Raw genomic sequence first — 15,437 nt, 5'->3', positions numbered from 1 at the left:
GCTTGTGGTGTTTTCTGTGAACATATAAAGGAAGACTATTGTCTATTGTCCATCCCTATTATAGCAATCCTTTCATTGGTCTGACTTTCTTAACTGTTTAATGTGATAGTTTCCTGGAGAAGAGGATTATTTTGATTTATTCTGAATGGAGAGATCCTATTAAAGTCATAGGACGTATACAAAAAAATAATCTGATGAGATATATTGCCAGAAAGTTGATTTGGGTAATGGAAATTTCATGTCAATAAACAATTTCATGAAGCTAAATAAATCCAAAAAGATTTTAAATTGAAGCATGTGGTTTAAGCTAATGTCTTCTTTTAGATAATTTTACTAATTTTAGTACGTAATCTCTATTTCTCTTGACTTACGATACAGAATGTGATGCAATTTCATGTCCGCCTGCGTAGAGATTCTGAACTTGGCTATAGTCGGTCCACTCGTGGGATACATAGAAGGTAGCTGAAATTGGACAACCATTGGGGTTGGTTCGTCCTTTCTCGAAAAGGTCGCTGTAAAGTCCCTTGTTCAGGTCGTTGACTGAGTCGTCAAAGGTCAGAAGAACGATTTGAGGCGTTTCTTCAACTGGCAGATCCCCTGGCACAAAATGTTCTCATGTCAAAATTCATGGTTTCTTGTTATGCCATTTGTAATGGGTATGCTGACCAATGGTGGTAGAATTAATAACGTTTTTAGGCCTAATATTTCTGTTTATTTTTAATGAAACAAACTTTTTTAGAATTCACTAAATTTCTAGATTATGTATAATACCATTAATATTGATAGATATTTAGGATGAAAAACATGTTAATATGGAATTAAGGTAAAAAAGGTTAGTTTAAAAACAGAATAACTGACACATATTATTTTTAGGTAAAAGCTTGGATTAAATAAAACTGTGTCATCCTATTTTAAACTGTTGTTCTTGTAACTGCCATCTAGGCCTACTTCTGAAGAAGCCTCTGAAAGAGGTGAAATATCAAGTATTATTATGTGTGTGTTTTATGTCTTCTTTGACTCGTCTGCAACCTTTCATCAGGTGAGTTAGCTGTGACATATATTATTGTCATTTTTCTCAAGTCTAGGCCTACTGTTGATTCCTCACCAGGAATTTCTTTTCCTCCACAGCTACAGTCGGGCAGCAGACAAACGTCCTTACGACACTTGGCGGCAGTTTTGTCAACCTGAGGTGTTGGGTAGATCGGCTCCGGCCTGTCAGAGGTAAACACAACTATCATTCACAAATCTCCCAAATCTTAATGACCGTTTGTTCAAAACTACGAGAAGTAATTTTGAGTACCGTATCACAATACTTTAGAATTTTTCCTTTAAACTTAAGGGAAAATTTGTGTGGAACTCAAAGATGTAACTAGAATTACTCGAATTTAAGCATAACGTTTTCTTTGGTGTTGTGTTTCATACCATGCAGCTCATTGAGCCACACGCACGGGTTCTCTAGTCTATAAGAGTCCTTGATAACGGCTACCTTAGATAATTCTAAACAACTGCTGAAGAGTTAATAATTATCATCCAACAATATTTTTTCAAACACAAAAGTGATCATAATTTAAATATCTAAAATACTGTGAGATTAGAAAATTGTTTTTGTAGTTTTGAATTGTTTTCCAAGGGAGTCCATGGAAGCCAACGGCCATCTTGAATTTGCCCACCATAAGAGCAATGTTAATTTCAAACAGCCGCTGAAGAGTTAATTACCATCTCAAATTATTTTTTCAAAAACCAAAGTGATTTTAATTTAATTATCTAGTATACTGTGAGATTTTACATTTTCATTGTAGTTTTTTAATTGTTTTATGAGTTAAAATGTCTAGGCTCCAAGGACTCCTGATTTTGAAAAAGTCTAACTTTTTCTCCAACCACTAAGCGCATCCAATAATTTAAGATAATCATATATACTGCCCTTAGCGAAACATGTGTTAATTTTATTCTTACCTAGAAGGTGGGAATCTGTAGATGTCAACAAACTCTGCGGCCTTGGACACAATAGAGGTTGAGGGTTTCAGTGTAGGTCGGCCCCTACTTTAAAAGTCAAGATGTCAGCCTAGATTTACTCAACAATGAAAATAAAACCAAACAAATTCTTTAGCACTGCAAGTTGATAAAAATAAAATTGGTAACACCTGTTTGGCCGTTGAATGAATAAGTTTCATCCAACCCTGTGTCCAGTTTAACCATCAAATAGGAGCTGCATTTCCCAGGATTATCCGATCTCCAGGCAAGCATTATATCCACTCAGACTGTGGTACTTCTTATCCATGGAGACCAATAAATATCTACTTCTAAATTTCCACTTGAAAACTTTGGACATCTTATTAGGGGTAGCTCGGGTGGCCTGAGGATATTTTAAGGTCATGAATAGTACTATATGTGTTGGGCGGATTCCTGATCTACTTTGTGAAATATCATCTAACTTGGTAAATTAGTTTCATGACAATCAAAGAACAATGCTCTTTCAAATTTGAAATCATATTAGTTATGTTTATTTTTTCTCAACAGCATCTACCTGAGGGAAGATGGTGTGCCTCGCTGGGGTGGCTCTGCCTCGTTGGGGGAGACAGTGTATGTGGCGCTGCCTCGGTTGCGGCTGCTTCCCCTAGACAAGACACAAACTTCGTAATGCACAACTCATAGAAAGGGAAAAATGTAGAAAAACCAAATAATGTGAGATGAAATTATTTTTATGAAATTAATTTTTGGTAATTTTTATTAGGTATTTTAAAAAGATTGTTGAAATTTTCTACACGAAAACAAGCTATCACAGCTCAAATAAGATCTGGATTTGATTTGGATTGACAAAGGTAAAGACTGTTTTCTGTTTTAGCTACTTTCACACCTGATTATATTCAAGATCGTGAAAGGTTGTGAACGCTTTTTTACATCTTTTGATGGAAAATTTCCTCAAAAGTCCCTAATAGCCCAAGCAAATTAGGAAAAATAGAGGAACAAATCTATGTATTCCAAATTTTTTCAAAAATGTGTCGGGGAGGGTCCCCTAATGAATATATGAAAGGTGAGAATAAAGTCACCCTGCCGCTCTCTGGTGGTGGGAGGTGTAAATGCTCCAATTTTCGGTTTTTTGCTTATAACTTGAAAACGGCGTTTCGTAGCTTAAATTGTTCAATGTAAAAGTTAAAGCTCATTAAATTTGCTCATTAAATCTTTTAATCTTAAAAATACTGTAACTTTATACCTACATCATATCTATTTACATATTTGTATATACTATTGAAGTAAATTTAATTATCTACAACCTTCTTTCCGTCAATATTTCTGAAAAATAACAGAGAAGGAGAAACAAATAAGATTTTACAACAAATCTGAGATGAAAATTTATTTTTGAACATTATTTTTTTTTTTGAGCGCGGATATCTCAGAAACTATGCGTCTTTCACTAATAACGTATATGATCAAAGTTGTAGCAAATTTAATAAGCTTTGACTTTTACATTGAACAACTTAAGCTACGAAACGCCGTTTTCAAGTTATAAGCAAAAAACCGCAAATTGGGGCATTTACACCTCCCACCAGAGAGCGGCAGGGTGATTTTATTCTCACCTATCATATATTCATTAGGGGACCCTCCCTGACACATTTTTGAACAAATTGGGAATACATAGATTTGTTTCTCTATTTTTCCTTATTTGGACTTATTTGCTTGAACTATAATATAGATTTAAATTATTGATCAATTATTAATGTTTTACAAAATACTGTAACATGCTATGACCAAAACTGTGAGGTTTTGGTTTGATTATTGATACACTGAGTTTATAGGACATTTTAAATAATTACAATTTATATTTCTCTAAACAAGTAATACGAAAATTAAAGCAAATCAAAAGGATATATTGTTTTATAACATTGCTTACATTAAATGATGCAATCAATACTAACTACATCCAAGAATTTATGTACAATTATGTTGAAACACAGAAAGAGAAGAGCGATGCAACAATGAAATTAGTAATACATAGATACAGCTTGACTCTTGAGCAAATACAGTAAAAAAAAACTAGGGTTGAAAAAGTTATCATGCTGAGATTTATGTAAATCTGTGCCGTCTAAAAATTCTAAGGCAACATATTTCAAGGCCAATAATAGATTGTTTAACCCTTCACCACTTAACTTTAGCCAAGCAGATGCAAACATGAAACATGCAAGTTAATCTGATGGAGACGTGTTAAGTGCTACGTAGTCTACAGTCAAACTTCCTACAAGTCAATCGTAATCACAATCAGTACACAGGGCTGCACACAGTTATTTGTTACGATTCACACCACTTTAATACACATAAAACAATCATTTACATACTACTTACTATACGTCTGTTTAAGCTTTTTTACAATCGATGCATCCACATTGTATCAATCATTGTATCTCAGTTGTAAATTTTGTCTCTCCAAACTTATGTATTGTATGTATGGGGAAGAAAATATTTTCATAAAATAAGTCACCTTCGATTATTTTGTTATAATGACAACTCTTCTTCGAAATTTACATCTCAATAGTCACTGTACGGAGTTATTAAACTCAACTTATATAGCCAAATACTATAGTCCATGCACAAACTTTTGGCAGTTTAAGGGCGGTTTCTGGGGTTTCATCACACCTTTTTTAGCTAGGCTTTTATTGGCTGTTGCTTCAAAGTTGGGGTAAGGTGAAGAGGGTGGAATAGTTACCCCTCAAACCGCCAAAATTTTGTGAACAGAATATCAATTACATCTTGATTATCAATTTTACAAGGGCTTGATTTGTACTTTAGGGAAAAAAGATTTCCATTGTAATAGCACACAATTTTCCTCCTAAATCTAGCATTCTTTTTACTAAGCTTACTTTTTAAAGCATTCTTGGTAAAAATCAATGAGCTTTGCTACTTCATTGACATAAACAACATTTATCCATTAAAAATCATCATAAAATTTTACAAGCTGTAGCTGGATGATTTTGCTGTAACCAATATTTTATTTGTTAAAAAAAAAGGTCTTTTTGGAAATGCACAACTTTGCTAGACGTTGAAACTACACATTTCTCTTCATCCAGTTTTACCTCTACATTTTTGTTACCTCTACAACCTGAATTCAGGACAATCCACCTTGTTCTTCATTCTTCGGCCGCTACCCTATGGCTAGTTGAAACAAAAAGGCATGATTTAGTCATGTTGGTTTCTTAGAGCCATAAAAATCGTGCAAAATATATGAGCAAGCATACACATTAATAATTTGATCTTTTGAAAAAATACAAAAATCGTAGGTGATTCTAAATTTGTATTGAAACCCATGAGTAGATCTACAGCAGATTTCATGTAAAAAAATCATACTCGCATTAATTGATTTATGTTCAATAACGCAACATATAGACCCAATTTGACACATAAGCTACATAATTTCCTGTAAGAGGATTGGAAATCTAAAGCTTGAAAATATTATGACATTTTTTGTAAGTAGAATAAACTATAAAAATAGTATTTAAACCATAACCAGAAATAGTTTTTTTGTCATACCATGAAATCTACTTTTCACACCATAAGCACTATAAATTCTGTGTTGGAGGTGATAGGTTGGATTAGATTGAAATTAAACATTTTAGGAACTAACTAGCCACCTGCCTTTTTGTAAAGCTTCAAATAGTGATTCACCAAAGGCATTGGATTTTTTTCTTTCAAACTGTACTAATGAGTTTGGGACAAAAAGAAATCATGACATTACTAATACAAAGTAGTGCTGTGTACCATCCACTACGCCGTTCATTCTGCATTGTACATTACTCTTTTGTAAAAGTTCAAACCCAATAATTTACAAACTTGATTACCCATCTCATGACCACACAAGACTAGCTGATTATGTGCTAAGAAATGAAATGTGAAAAAGTCAAGATATGCTTAAACCACCTTGCTTTATCAAATAAAATGTACAAAAAAAAAATATATATATATATATAACAGTGTGGCTAAATATTGTATGATTATCCTAAGCGAGGTAACAATAAATACAACTAAAGTGGTGTGATTTAAAATGGATGTGGTGTGTTACTGAATCCCATTTGCCAAGGTAAACCGTGAGTGTTCTAGTGGTCACAGTGTTGTAGTATATTGTTGCAAAGTTTGTGATGGTCGCTATTGTAATATTCATACAGTCCATATATATCTGATTCACAGTAAACTGTACATCTGTATAGTCTCAGTGCTACAATTCACAATGAAATATTGTCATTGTCAAGTAATGATGAGCGGCAAGCATGCATGGCACTCCCGTGCTAAAATTATGCACTTAATTAGCGGATTGAAAAAGTTAAAGACAGATGCTCAAGGATGATGGAAAATGTTTCAAATGAAAGCATGACCAGAAGAACACTGTAAAATTTGCTTCCTACCTGGTCAAACCAGGAGTTGACTGGCTTTCTGGGGAAGCTGATACTGGCCTGACTCTGTCATAACACAATCAGTGAATTAATCTCTGTCTAATGTTAACATCTTAAAATGTTAAGAGTGTTTTTTACAAGTGTTTGATAAAGTAACCAAAAATATTGTGAGTAGTACAGTGAGTATTAATCGATCAAATAGAAGAACAAAATGAGTGACGTATTCGTACCTTAGTGGTTTGTCGCCACAGTCTGCGTCGTTGTCCAGTTCTTGTGAACATTTGTCTGACAGAAGCGGCGGAGGCGTGTTGTCCTCTACACTAGGCTTGCGGCTGAAAGAATTCGAGGAGGGAACTGGTTTCGGGAAAGTGCCAAGTCTGAACTTGTCTCTAATTTTTTCTACTGTCGTCATTGCGTAAGGAGTTGTGCTTTCCACAGGAGTTGATGAGTTCTGACCCGCTCCTCTAAAGTATGAATTTACCTCTGCTGCTATCGGTGGGAATGATTCTGACATGACTGGTTTAGTTTCAAATCTGTTTGATCTTACAATGTTTCTCGGTGTGGTCTGGTAGAGTGTTGTTCTATTTGGGGCTTTGTTGTCATTTGTGAATGAAGATGATATCAACGAATAAGGATCAACCACTAATGGTACAAAGTTTGATTTCAAAGAATAGGTTTCTTTTTGTTGAGATTGAATACGTCCTCTTTCACGTGCATTTTGATATCTTTCCCTGTTATTTTTATCATCAGCCGTTTCTTTTTTCTGTTCTCTGGGAAAATCACTTTGGTCACTGGATTCAGTAAAAGCTGTTCCTTGTCTGATTGTTTTACTAACATCATCTTCTGCGGTTGGAGAATCGGTTGAGGTCTTATAGTATCTAACTTCTGGTTGTTCAGTTTGAAATCTTGCCGGTCGAACAGTTGAAATGTTTTCTGTCACATCCGTACTCGATGTTTCAGGTTGTACTGTAGTGATTCTGACTTTCTTTCTTATTTGCATTCTTCTCATGTTCTGTCTTCTTTTGATCACTTCTTCTATGTCCTCTGTAACATCATCTACCTGGTCTTCACTTGGTTTTGAAGTTGTTTTCCAAAATTGTCTGGCATTAGTGAATTGATACTCATCATAGTTAGGTACCGGGTTCGGTTGATTGTTTTCTTCCTCTTCTTCTTTTTGAATTCTGTCCTCGTTTCTGTTATCTGTAGAATCTGGTGATCCTTCATCAGAAACTTCCTTATCTAAGTTTACCTGATCACTTGCTTCATCCTCTGTCACAGGTTCAAATCTATTTCTATACCTCAATCTTTTGTTGGCTTGGTTTACTTTTCTAACGAAATCGGTACTGACAAAGTCTGTGTTTGGATAGCTCTGGGTGTTTCTGTTTTCTTGTCTCACAGTTGCCTCAGTAACCTGTTTCTCTTCAGTTGTTTGTGGGGTTTCACTTCTTGTTGTTGTTTCAGTTCTAGGAGGACTCCTTTGATGAGTAGGTGTTCTGAATGGCACAAAATCAAACTCTTCATTATCGTAACTCTCAGCATTGGTGAATCCTTTTGGTGAGTTCTGTTCTTCCTGTTCCTTTCCATTTTGACTATTTTGTTGTGTATAAATCCTACTTTGACTTCTCATTCTAATCTGATTACCGTTGTTATTTGTAGGCAATTTATTGTTAGCCTGATTGCCATCTTTTTCTCCAGTTGAGATTGGTTCAGAAACGTCTGTATGAGAATTTATGTCAGTTCTAGAAGTCTTATTAAATTTTTCAGGTGAAACAGTAATGGCTTCTAAGGTAGCTAGAACAAGACCACCTACATCCCCTTTCAATCTCCCTTCATCATTGTTGATTCTCAATGAATAAAGTGACTTTTGACCTGACTGTTCGGTAGTTTGAGATCTTGTCAATTGCCTACTTGAAAGATTATTGTTCTCATTTTGTGTTTGAGAAAGGCTTTTCTTTGGGTATGATGAATTCAAACTTTCTTTCACATTAGATTCTGTTTTCTTTTGTTGGAACCGTCGACTTAATGGCACATATGAAGGAGTATAATTTTCTAAGTCTGAATTCTCTTCTGTCACTTGATAGCTAGGTTGAATATTTCTCACAGGCGCACTCAAAGGAATTTGTTCTGAAGGTTTTTTGTAAGTATCATCCTCACTCAATTTTCCCTCATATTGAAATCTACTTCTGACAGGTTTTATAGGAATAAGTTTTACAACACTTTCCTCTATTGAAGGAGTAGTCACTAAACGGTTAGAATACCTTCTAACAGTCGGACCGTCATCTGAGACCAGTGGAGTTTCTTCTTTTGCTGAACTTCCATAAGATTTTTCTGTTTTATCCGCGTTGAACCTTTGAGGTGGACGAACATCGGGTAATTCTTGAGTGTTGACTTTGCTTCTAATTCGAACATCAGTTTCATCATTTGGGGTTTCTTTAGTGCTTCCATTTAGTGAATTTCTATCTTGACTGTTATAAATTAAGTTTCTTCCTTTTAATATATCCTGAGTTTCTTTTAGACTCAGTAGCACATCTTCTGTTTTCTTCTCGAGAGCTTGTATTGCCTTCAGTCGAGACTGTTCAAGTCTAATTCCAACAGTCTCTGGTGACAGTGGGGGCAGTTTGTAAGGTCTCACAGTCTCAGCAATATTGTTGGTTGTTGTCGATAGTTCTGATGTATCTTCATAGTGTTTGTTGCCTCTTCGGATAGAATACTTTGGTCTCAATGTAGACTCTTCAGTTGTGGTAGTGTCAGTTGGACTCTCGGTTGTACTTGGTACAACTATTCTAAACGGTCTTGTTTTTCGCTCCTTGGTTGTAGATTCAGTCGACTCAGGAGATGTTGTTGATGATATCTCACTTGTTTCAAGATCATGTAAAAAGTATGTATACTGTCTAGAACCTGTGTTGGGAGATGGTTCTCTCTGCAGGGTCTGTGAATTTAGTGCATATGTTTTAGGATTTGTTCCCGCCACCTTTGGCTCAGTTCTGGATGGATTATTTGCAGCAGCATTCTCCAATCGTATATAACTCAGTACCAGATTATGTGTGTCACGTTGCGGACCACTGCTCGGTGGATCTTCCACTCGGAAAGAGGTCAAGCTCGGCCTTTGTCTCGGACTAGTCTCAGTTTTTCTGGACGAGGTAACGGGTGTCTTATCGTCATCAAAAGAGAATGAAGCTGTCAGCGTCAAACGTTTGTTAGTAGGAATGTTTGGGTCAGCCTGTTTTTCAGTCAAGTTTTCTACACTGGTTGTAGGTTTTGCAGGATCTTGACGCTTAGATGTTCTGGATCTGAAGCAATACGATATCAACAACAAATTAAATTTCCTTTTCTATAAACGTACAGAGTTGGCATGGAGGATTATAAAGTAATTTACCAAAGGTGGAAAACAGTTATTGACTGTCTTGTTTGAAAAGAAGAAGAATTTTAAATGTGAGAGAAAGAGCTGTAATGTCAACAATCTATGAAGTATGTTGAACTTTAGGTAGTTGATTATTTTTTGAGAATAATTGGTACAATGTGGTTGCATTCTACAAAATAAATTTAGAACCCACTCTAGCCTTACATACCTACCATTCTGTCAATTTGCTTCCAACAAATAATTTTATTGCCAATATACGTACTGTGCAGATGAATAATTTATAATTAATAACCTTCATTTTTCAATATTGATCCTTTTTCAATAATTTGTACATTTGTTCAACTCAATGCTGTTATTTCTTCAAAATGATAGTAGTTTAAATGTAATACTTGTAATACGCAAAATAGATATGCTATACAAACTTCTGTGGTAATAACTTTGGTCAAATTCGTTTGATTTGGTTTCTCACTAGATTTTTGCTTTAAATTAACTGAACTTTTTAAAATATTAAAACATTTTGATTGAAGTTTGTTTAGCTCTCTTTGATGAAATTACAGTGTCGTCGTTTAGCAAAACAATTGCAATAACTTTAAAACATCCATCAGAATCTTCTAAAATCCTCATTCCTGTAGAGGTTCTAACAATGAATAATGTTAAAAGTTGTTAATTTTAATATATAGTTAAAATTTAGAATTTTATTTGCATTCAAAAATCCACTGGTTGTTCTACACACATAGTTCATACTCACTATTCCATTCATGTACCTATTTTGAACATTTATTAACAAATACATTTTCACATTTAGCACAATTAGTGTGATTTTCTGTTGCACAATAAACATCAAACACACATACAAACATTTTGATCGTCTACACAACCACCAAGCCAGGATATTACAAGAATGTGTTGGTTAATACAAGCAATATTGCTGACTAGGCATTCTGTCGATGGCATGCGCTTACCTGTTACCCTTCACATCTATATCAGCCTGCTTGTAGTCAATGTCTTCATCCTGGGAAAAGAACACCCATTTGAAACTTTAAAATAAGTTTTACTTATGGAGTTATGGTAGCAGTTGATTTGGCTCTTAAAAAATCATATACTTCAAATCTACAGTCAGCTAGTTTGGAGATATGATAATAACATTATACAATAGTAGTACATTTTGTTGATCAAATGTAAATACCTGAAATTGAATGATTTGGTATTGATCAGAGTTACGTTATTAAAGTTTAAATTGATATTTTTATCTGGCAATAATTATTCTTATTTTGTGTGTGTAATGTTGTGTACACAGTGAGACATAATAAGCCCTTCGCTAAATTCCCTACTGAAAAATACCAGAAATCAAGCATTTCTTCAAACACAAACAATAATTGAGTCATTTATCAGCTATTTATTATAATATGCCATGCATTTTGTACAGATGGTTCTAAAACTTTTATTTCATTAACATCAGTAGTGTTGCTAGCCTAGTGGTTAGCATCTCAGACTTTGGTGAAAGTGTACAGGTTCAATCCCTGACATGTACACAAAAATTGGAGGGATTTTGGCCGCTTTCCCTTAAAAGCGTCAATGATTCTACATAATGTCGTGCGCCTAGACAACCACAAAAATGAATAGAATAAATGATTCTAAAAGTAGTTTGTACCTGAAGGTTGTAGTTGTCACTGTAGTCTTGAGCCTGGCTGTAGACGTCCTGTTGTACCGCGTTGTATGACGGCGGGGGAGGGGATGGTGTGTACTGGAGAGTGGGTTTGCGGGAGGGAGGAGGGGGTGGGGGAGCTTGCACTTGCTGCTGTACGGGGGGTTTGGGCTGTGACTGGTATTGTTGTCCCTGGTATTGACTGTAGTCTGGAAAAAAATAGTCAAAGACGTTTCATAACATTAACAAAGAGGGAATGTATTGTACATTACATGAATAATAAAAAAATATGTTTATTGATATAAAACAAGTTTTTTATACTGAAAAAATGTTAATAATAACATGTATGTTTCAAAATTACCAGCTTTCATCATGAATGAATGCAGAACTTCCATTCAAGGTTATATTTACAGTTTTGAAGTAAAAAATGTACACAGTTGAATTGGCCCACCGACAGAGTATGGTCATTTAATGGATCCTGCCAAATAAGTTAAAATTTTGCCTCATGAAACCTGAACGTAACTTAATTATTGTAAATCAATCGAATACCTTCATATAAAAACTAGTGATATATAATGTTAGTATTCAGTTACATATTCATATTCGTATTCATTTGAGATGGGGACGCCATCTATGTGCGTATTTTAACCCAAATATGAGTTAGAATCTGACAAACAACCCGCTTATTTACCTCTAAAACATGGGATATGGCAATGAATCTATCCAAAGTGTGACGTCATGGATTCTGCAGCATGGACTGCTTCTCTAGCGGGGCTTGGTTAGGGGCACAAGGGAGACGAAAATTCCCCCGCAACGAAGAATGGAGGGGCTGCAATTATCTCGGGGCCCATAGTGCGTCGCTTGTAAACCAAATACCTGATCCATAAGCTACAGTACTGACTTTTCAAACCAGCAAAGCTCTGTTTATTAGTTACTTTATAGAGTAACATACCACCTTACCACCTAGTTTAAACTTGTTCATTTACCAATGTCCTTGTACAGATCGGAGTCGTCCTCGTATATGTTGTAGTAAGGGTCGTAGGGCGAGGGTGTGTACTGCTGCTGGGTCGAGTTGTAGCCTCGTCCTGTCACGCGAGTGGTCGTCTGCTCCACATATTGGGGCGGTGAGATGCTTTGACGGCTGTAACATTGTTATCGTCACAACATATGCTGTATACACATGAAATTAAATATTGAACATACAATTTTAAATCCGATAAAAATATACAAATTAAGACAGTGTGGTATTGTGTAGATGATACTCAAGTAGTTAGAAGATTGTACTGTAATCAGGGTATCTAAACTGTTTTGAAAAGCTAACCTTTGCTAACAAATAATACCGACTATATTTTAAAATAAAAACTAATGTTGAAATTCAAAGTTTTAAAACTGGACCCTATGTAGAAAGCAAAGTTTAAGTATCGCCATTTACTTTTGGGTACAGGTAGAGATCCCATCTATATGGACCAGTAGCATTTAAAAAATACCCCCGCCTCAGCAAACCTACAGACTAAGCGAATTTCCATTTGCCTCATTGGATTTACGCTAAAATGTCTCCTTAAAAATATTACGTTTATTCCCTATTTAAATACAATTAGTTTAACAAGTACTTACGTTTGCTGTAACAGGGAGGATAACATATTATTTTTTGTTATTTTTTTGTTTTTTTTTGGTTTTGTAAAATGGTTATAGTTTAGTAAGTAATGCATTTTCCAAATTTGATCAAAATATGTTCATAAACAAGCAAACTACAACAGTCTACTTATTCTCCATAAGAATAACATGGGCATTTAAAATTTACAGTTTTTGGAATTTTCTCCGTAATCATTAGGCGCATAAAAACGCTTCAATATACTAATAAATTTTTTATAAGCTCCACATAATGGTTTGGAAGTTTTATGTTTTTTGGGTCTAAAATGGGAAAACCAATTTTTACCCCAAAAAAGCCCCATAAGGGTTCCAATAGTCCAATCATGCTGGTTCGCGAACTCGTTCGAATAAATGTAGGTTTACACGTTTATACCAAATCTCATAAAAATCTGATTATTTTTGTTTGAGTTATCGTGCTATCAGAAACATATTTGAACGGACGGTGTTTTTGGCCTCTATGGAACTCAAAACGAAGAAGTAAGTCGGTGCCGGGTCCAGGTCTTACCATGAGTACTACGGTAATAGCTTATTCCCTATATAGGAAACTCGCTAAAAGAGTTTGATATAAGAACACAAAAAAACTGATAAAGGTAACTAGATTAAAAAAGTATATAGTTGAATAAATGAGCCAGCCACGTTTGTTTGAATGAGCAAGTGTAAGAATGCTAGTTTCTGTTTTAATTTTTAAAATTATTATTATTGATGTGATATAAAAGATGGCTTAGCTTATAGTTTGTTGTTCCTTAAGTTTGGCTTGGTTAAAAAATTACATATTGACAGAATTCAGCACTTAACAGTGAGCAATTTATCAGCGGCTTTCATATAAAAACTCATACATCAATCATCATTGAAAAACTGGCTACATATAACCTTAACAGGAATGAAATTTCTATTTCTGTAAACAATCAAAGGTAGTTTACAATTGAAATCTGACAAAATTCCATCAATTTTAGTTTTAACTGCCCATTTTAATGTTGCCCGTTCTCGTATGAATGATATAAAAATCACTGTAGGGTTGTGATTTTGTGAATATTTGTCATTTTGGTCAGTGAGTAAACAACAGTCAGTGGTTATTATCCTGCAACTTCACCTCAAGGCATTGATTATGTCAGTTTGTACAGTGAGAGACATTTTACTTACCCATGTGTGAGAGAGTTAGTCAGGTGATTGTTGGAGTTGGAAGTAAGTAGCGTCATGAGAGATCCACTTGTTTCTACGTCAGAAGTCGAGGTCAAGTTCGGTCTAGTCAAAGGTCGCTGGCGGAAGTCTTTCAGTGATTTAGGATTGTGGAGTGAGGTGGATGAAAAGTTAACTTTTGTACTGTCAGTGATTTGTGAGCTGTTTTGTTGTGATTGTTTCAAAATCGTGTCAGTAGGTTTAGGGAAAGGTTTAAACTTATTGCTTTTACCAGAATTCCGATTGACAGATCGATGAGTGGTCCCTTTATCCGCTGATAAGGCTTTGAGTATGATATCTTGTGGTATTTGGTTTGGTTGTAATTTAGGGGGAAAACTGTTTTGCAAAGTCTGTTGAGAAGATGTGGATTTGTTCGGTTTTAGCGGGATAGTGCTTGATTCTAATAGAGTTTTTATGAAATTAGTATTTTTGTCATGAGTCAGCGATGTGATGTTCATTTTAGGAGACTCATTTTTAAAGACTGGATGACTGACAGAATTGTTTTTCAAATTAGACTTGATCAAAGATTGTTGACTTTCAGCGATATCTTCCACCACTTCGTATTGTCCGGTTTTGAGAGGTTTCTGTCCTTTTCGTTTCTTATCTTGATCATAATCATAATCGTAATCGCTATTTTTCAAACTATCGTCTTCATACCTTTTATTAGTATTGCTCTGGGTACATTTGTGATTTTTGTATTTTCTTCTGCAATTAATCTCTTCATCCTGAGAATACGGAACATTTGGATCAGTGTCATCCTCCCTTTCATCTGAAGTGTCATCATATTCTTCATCATCTTTTGTTTTCTCAAACGACATAGAATCTATATTTTTTAACCTATTTGGAATATTAGGAGGTTTTATTGGCTTTAAATGTGGTGAATGGAGGTTTTCAAGGGATTGGTCCTCGTCAGAGTAATCATATTCCTCATTGCTATCATAGTATTCTTCATCATCATATTCTTCATCATCTTCTTTGTACTTTGACCGATCCTCATGTGGTAAACTACTCAAAGAGTTTTGCTGATGTACGGTGTACAATGTTGGTTCATCATTCGAGGATCCATACTTTGGATCTCTGTTAGGGTAGTAATCTTTATTTCTCGGATCTCCAGAAAAAGTATTGAAACTATTAGTAAAATTAAAAGTATAAGGTGTTGGTGACGGATATGCAAAATTATTGGTCTTGTGGTTTCTAGGTACAGTTTGAATGCTGCTGTTGTAATTGT

At 35.0% G+C, this 15,437-nt stretch overlaps 1 protein-coding gene across 2 annotated transcripts in view; it reads right to left on the bottom strand.

Moving 5' to 3' along the window:
• The window catches only part of LOC128991138 (mucin-2), a 91,794-nt gene that overhangs the window by 6,342 nt on the left and 70,015 nt on the right, over positions 1-15,437 (bottom strand). Inside the window, exons 6-14 of one of the 2 annotated variants that reach the window (XM_054413899.1) lie at positions 12,370-12,524; positions 11,390-11,592; positions 10,701-10,750; positions 6,608-9,667; positions 6,390-6,443; positions 2,525-2,614; positions 1,954-2,040; positions 1,106-1,212; positions 372-597 (exon numbers count right to left, since the gene is read on the bottom strand). In XM_054413899.1, coding sequence (XP_054269874.1) covers positions 372-597; positions 1,106-1,212; positions 1,954-2,040; positions 2,525-2,614; positions 6,390-6,443; positions 6,608-9,667; positions 10,701-10,750; positions 11,390-11,592; positions 12,370-12,524 — 4,032 coding nt within the window. The remainder of the gene's footprint in view (positions 1-371; positions 598-1,105; positions 1,213-1,953; positions 2,041-2,524; positions 2,615-6,389; positions 6,444-6,607; positions 9,668-10,700; positions 10,751-11,389; positions 11,593-12,369; positions 12,525-15,437) is intronic. The other variant, XM_054413900.1, reaches the window with a different exon arrangement.

This window comes from Macrosteles quadrilineatus, unplaced genomic scaffold, assembly GCF_028750875.1.
Source record: "Macrosteles quadrilineatus isolate MER2022 unplaced genomic scaffold, UCM_ALF_1.0 Scaffold_3__2_contigs__length_128488019, whole genome shotgun sequence".
Lineage (NCBI taxonomy): Eukaryota > Metazoa > Arthropoda > Insecta > Hemiptera > Cicadellidae > Macrosteles > Macrosteles quadrilineatus.
This window is presented reverse-complemented; position numbering and strand designations above follow the sequence as displayed.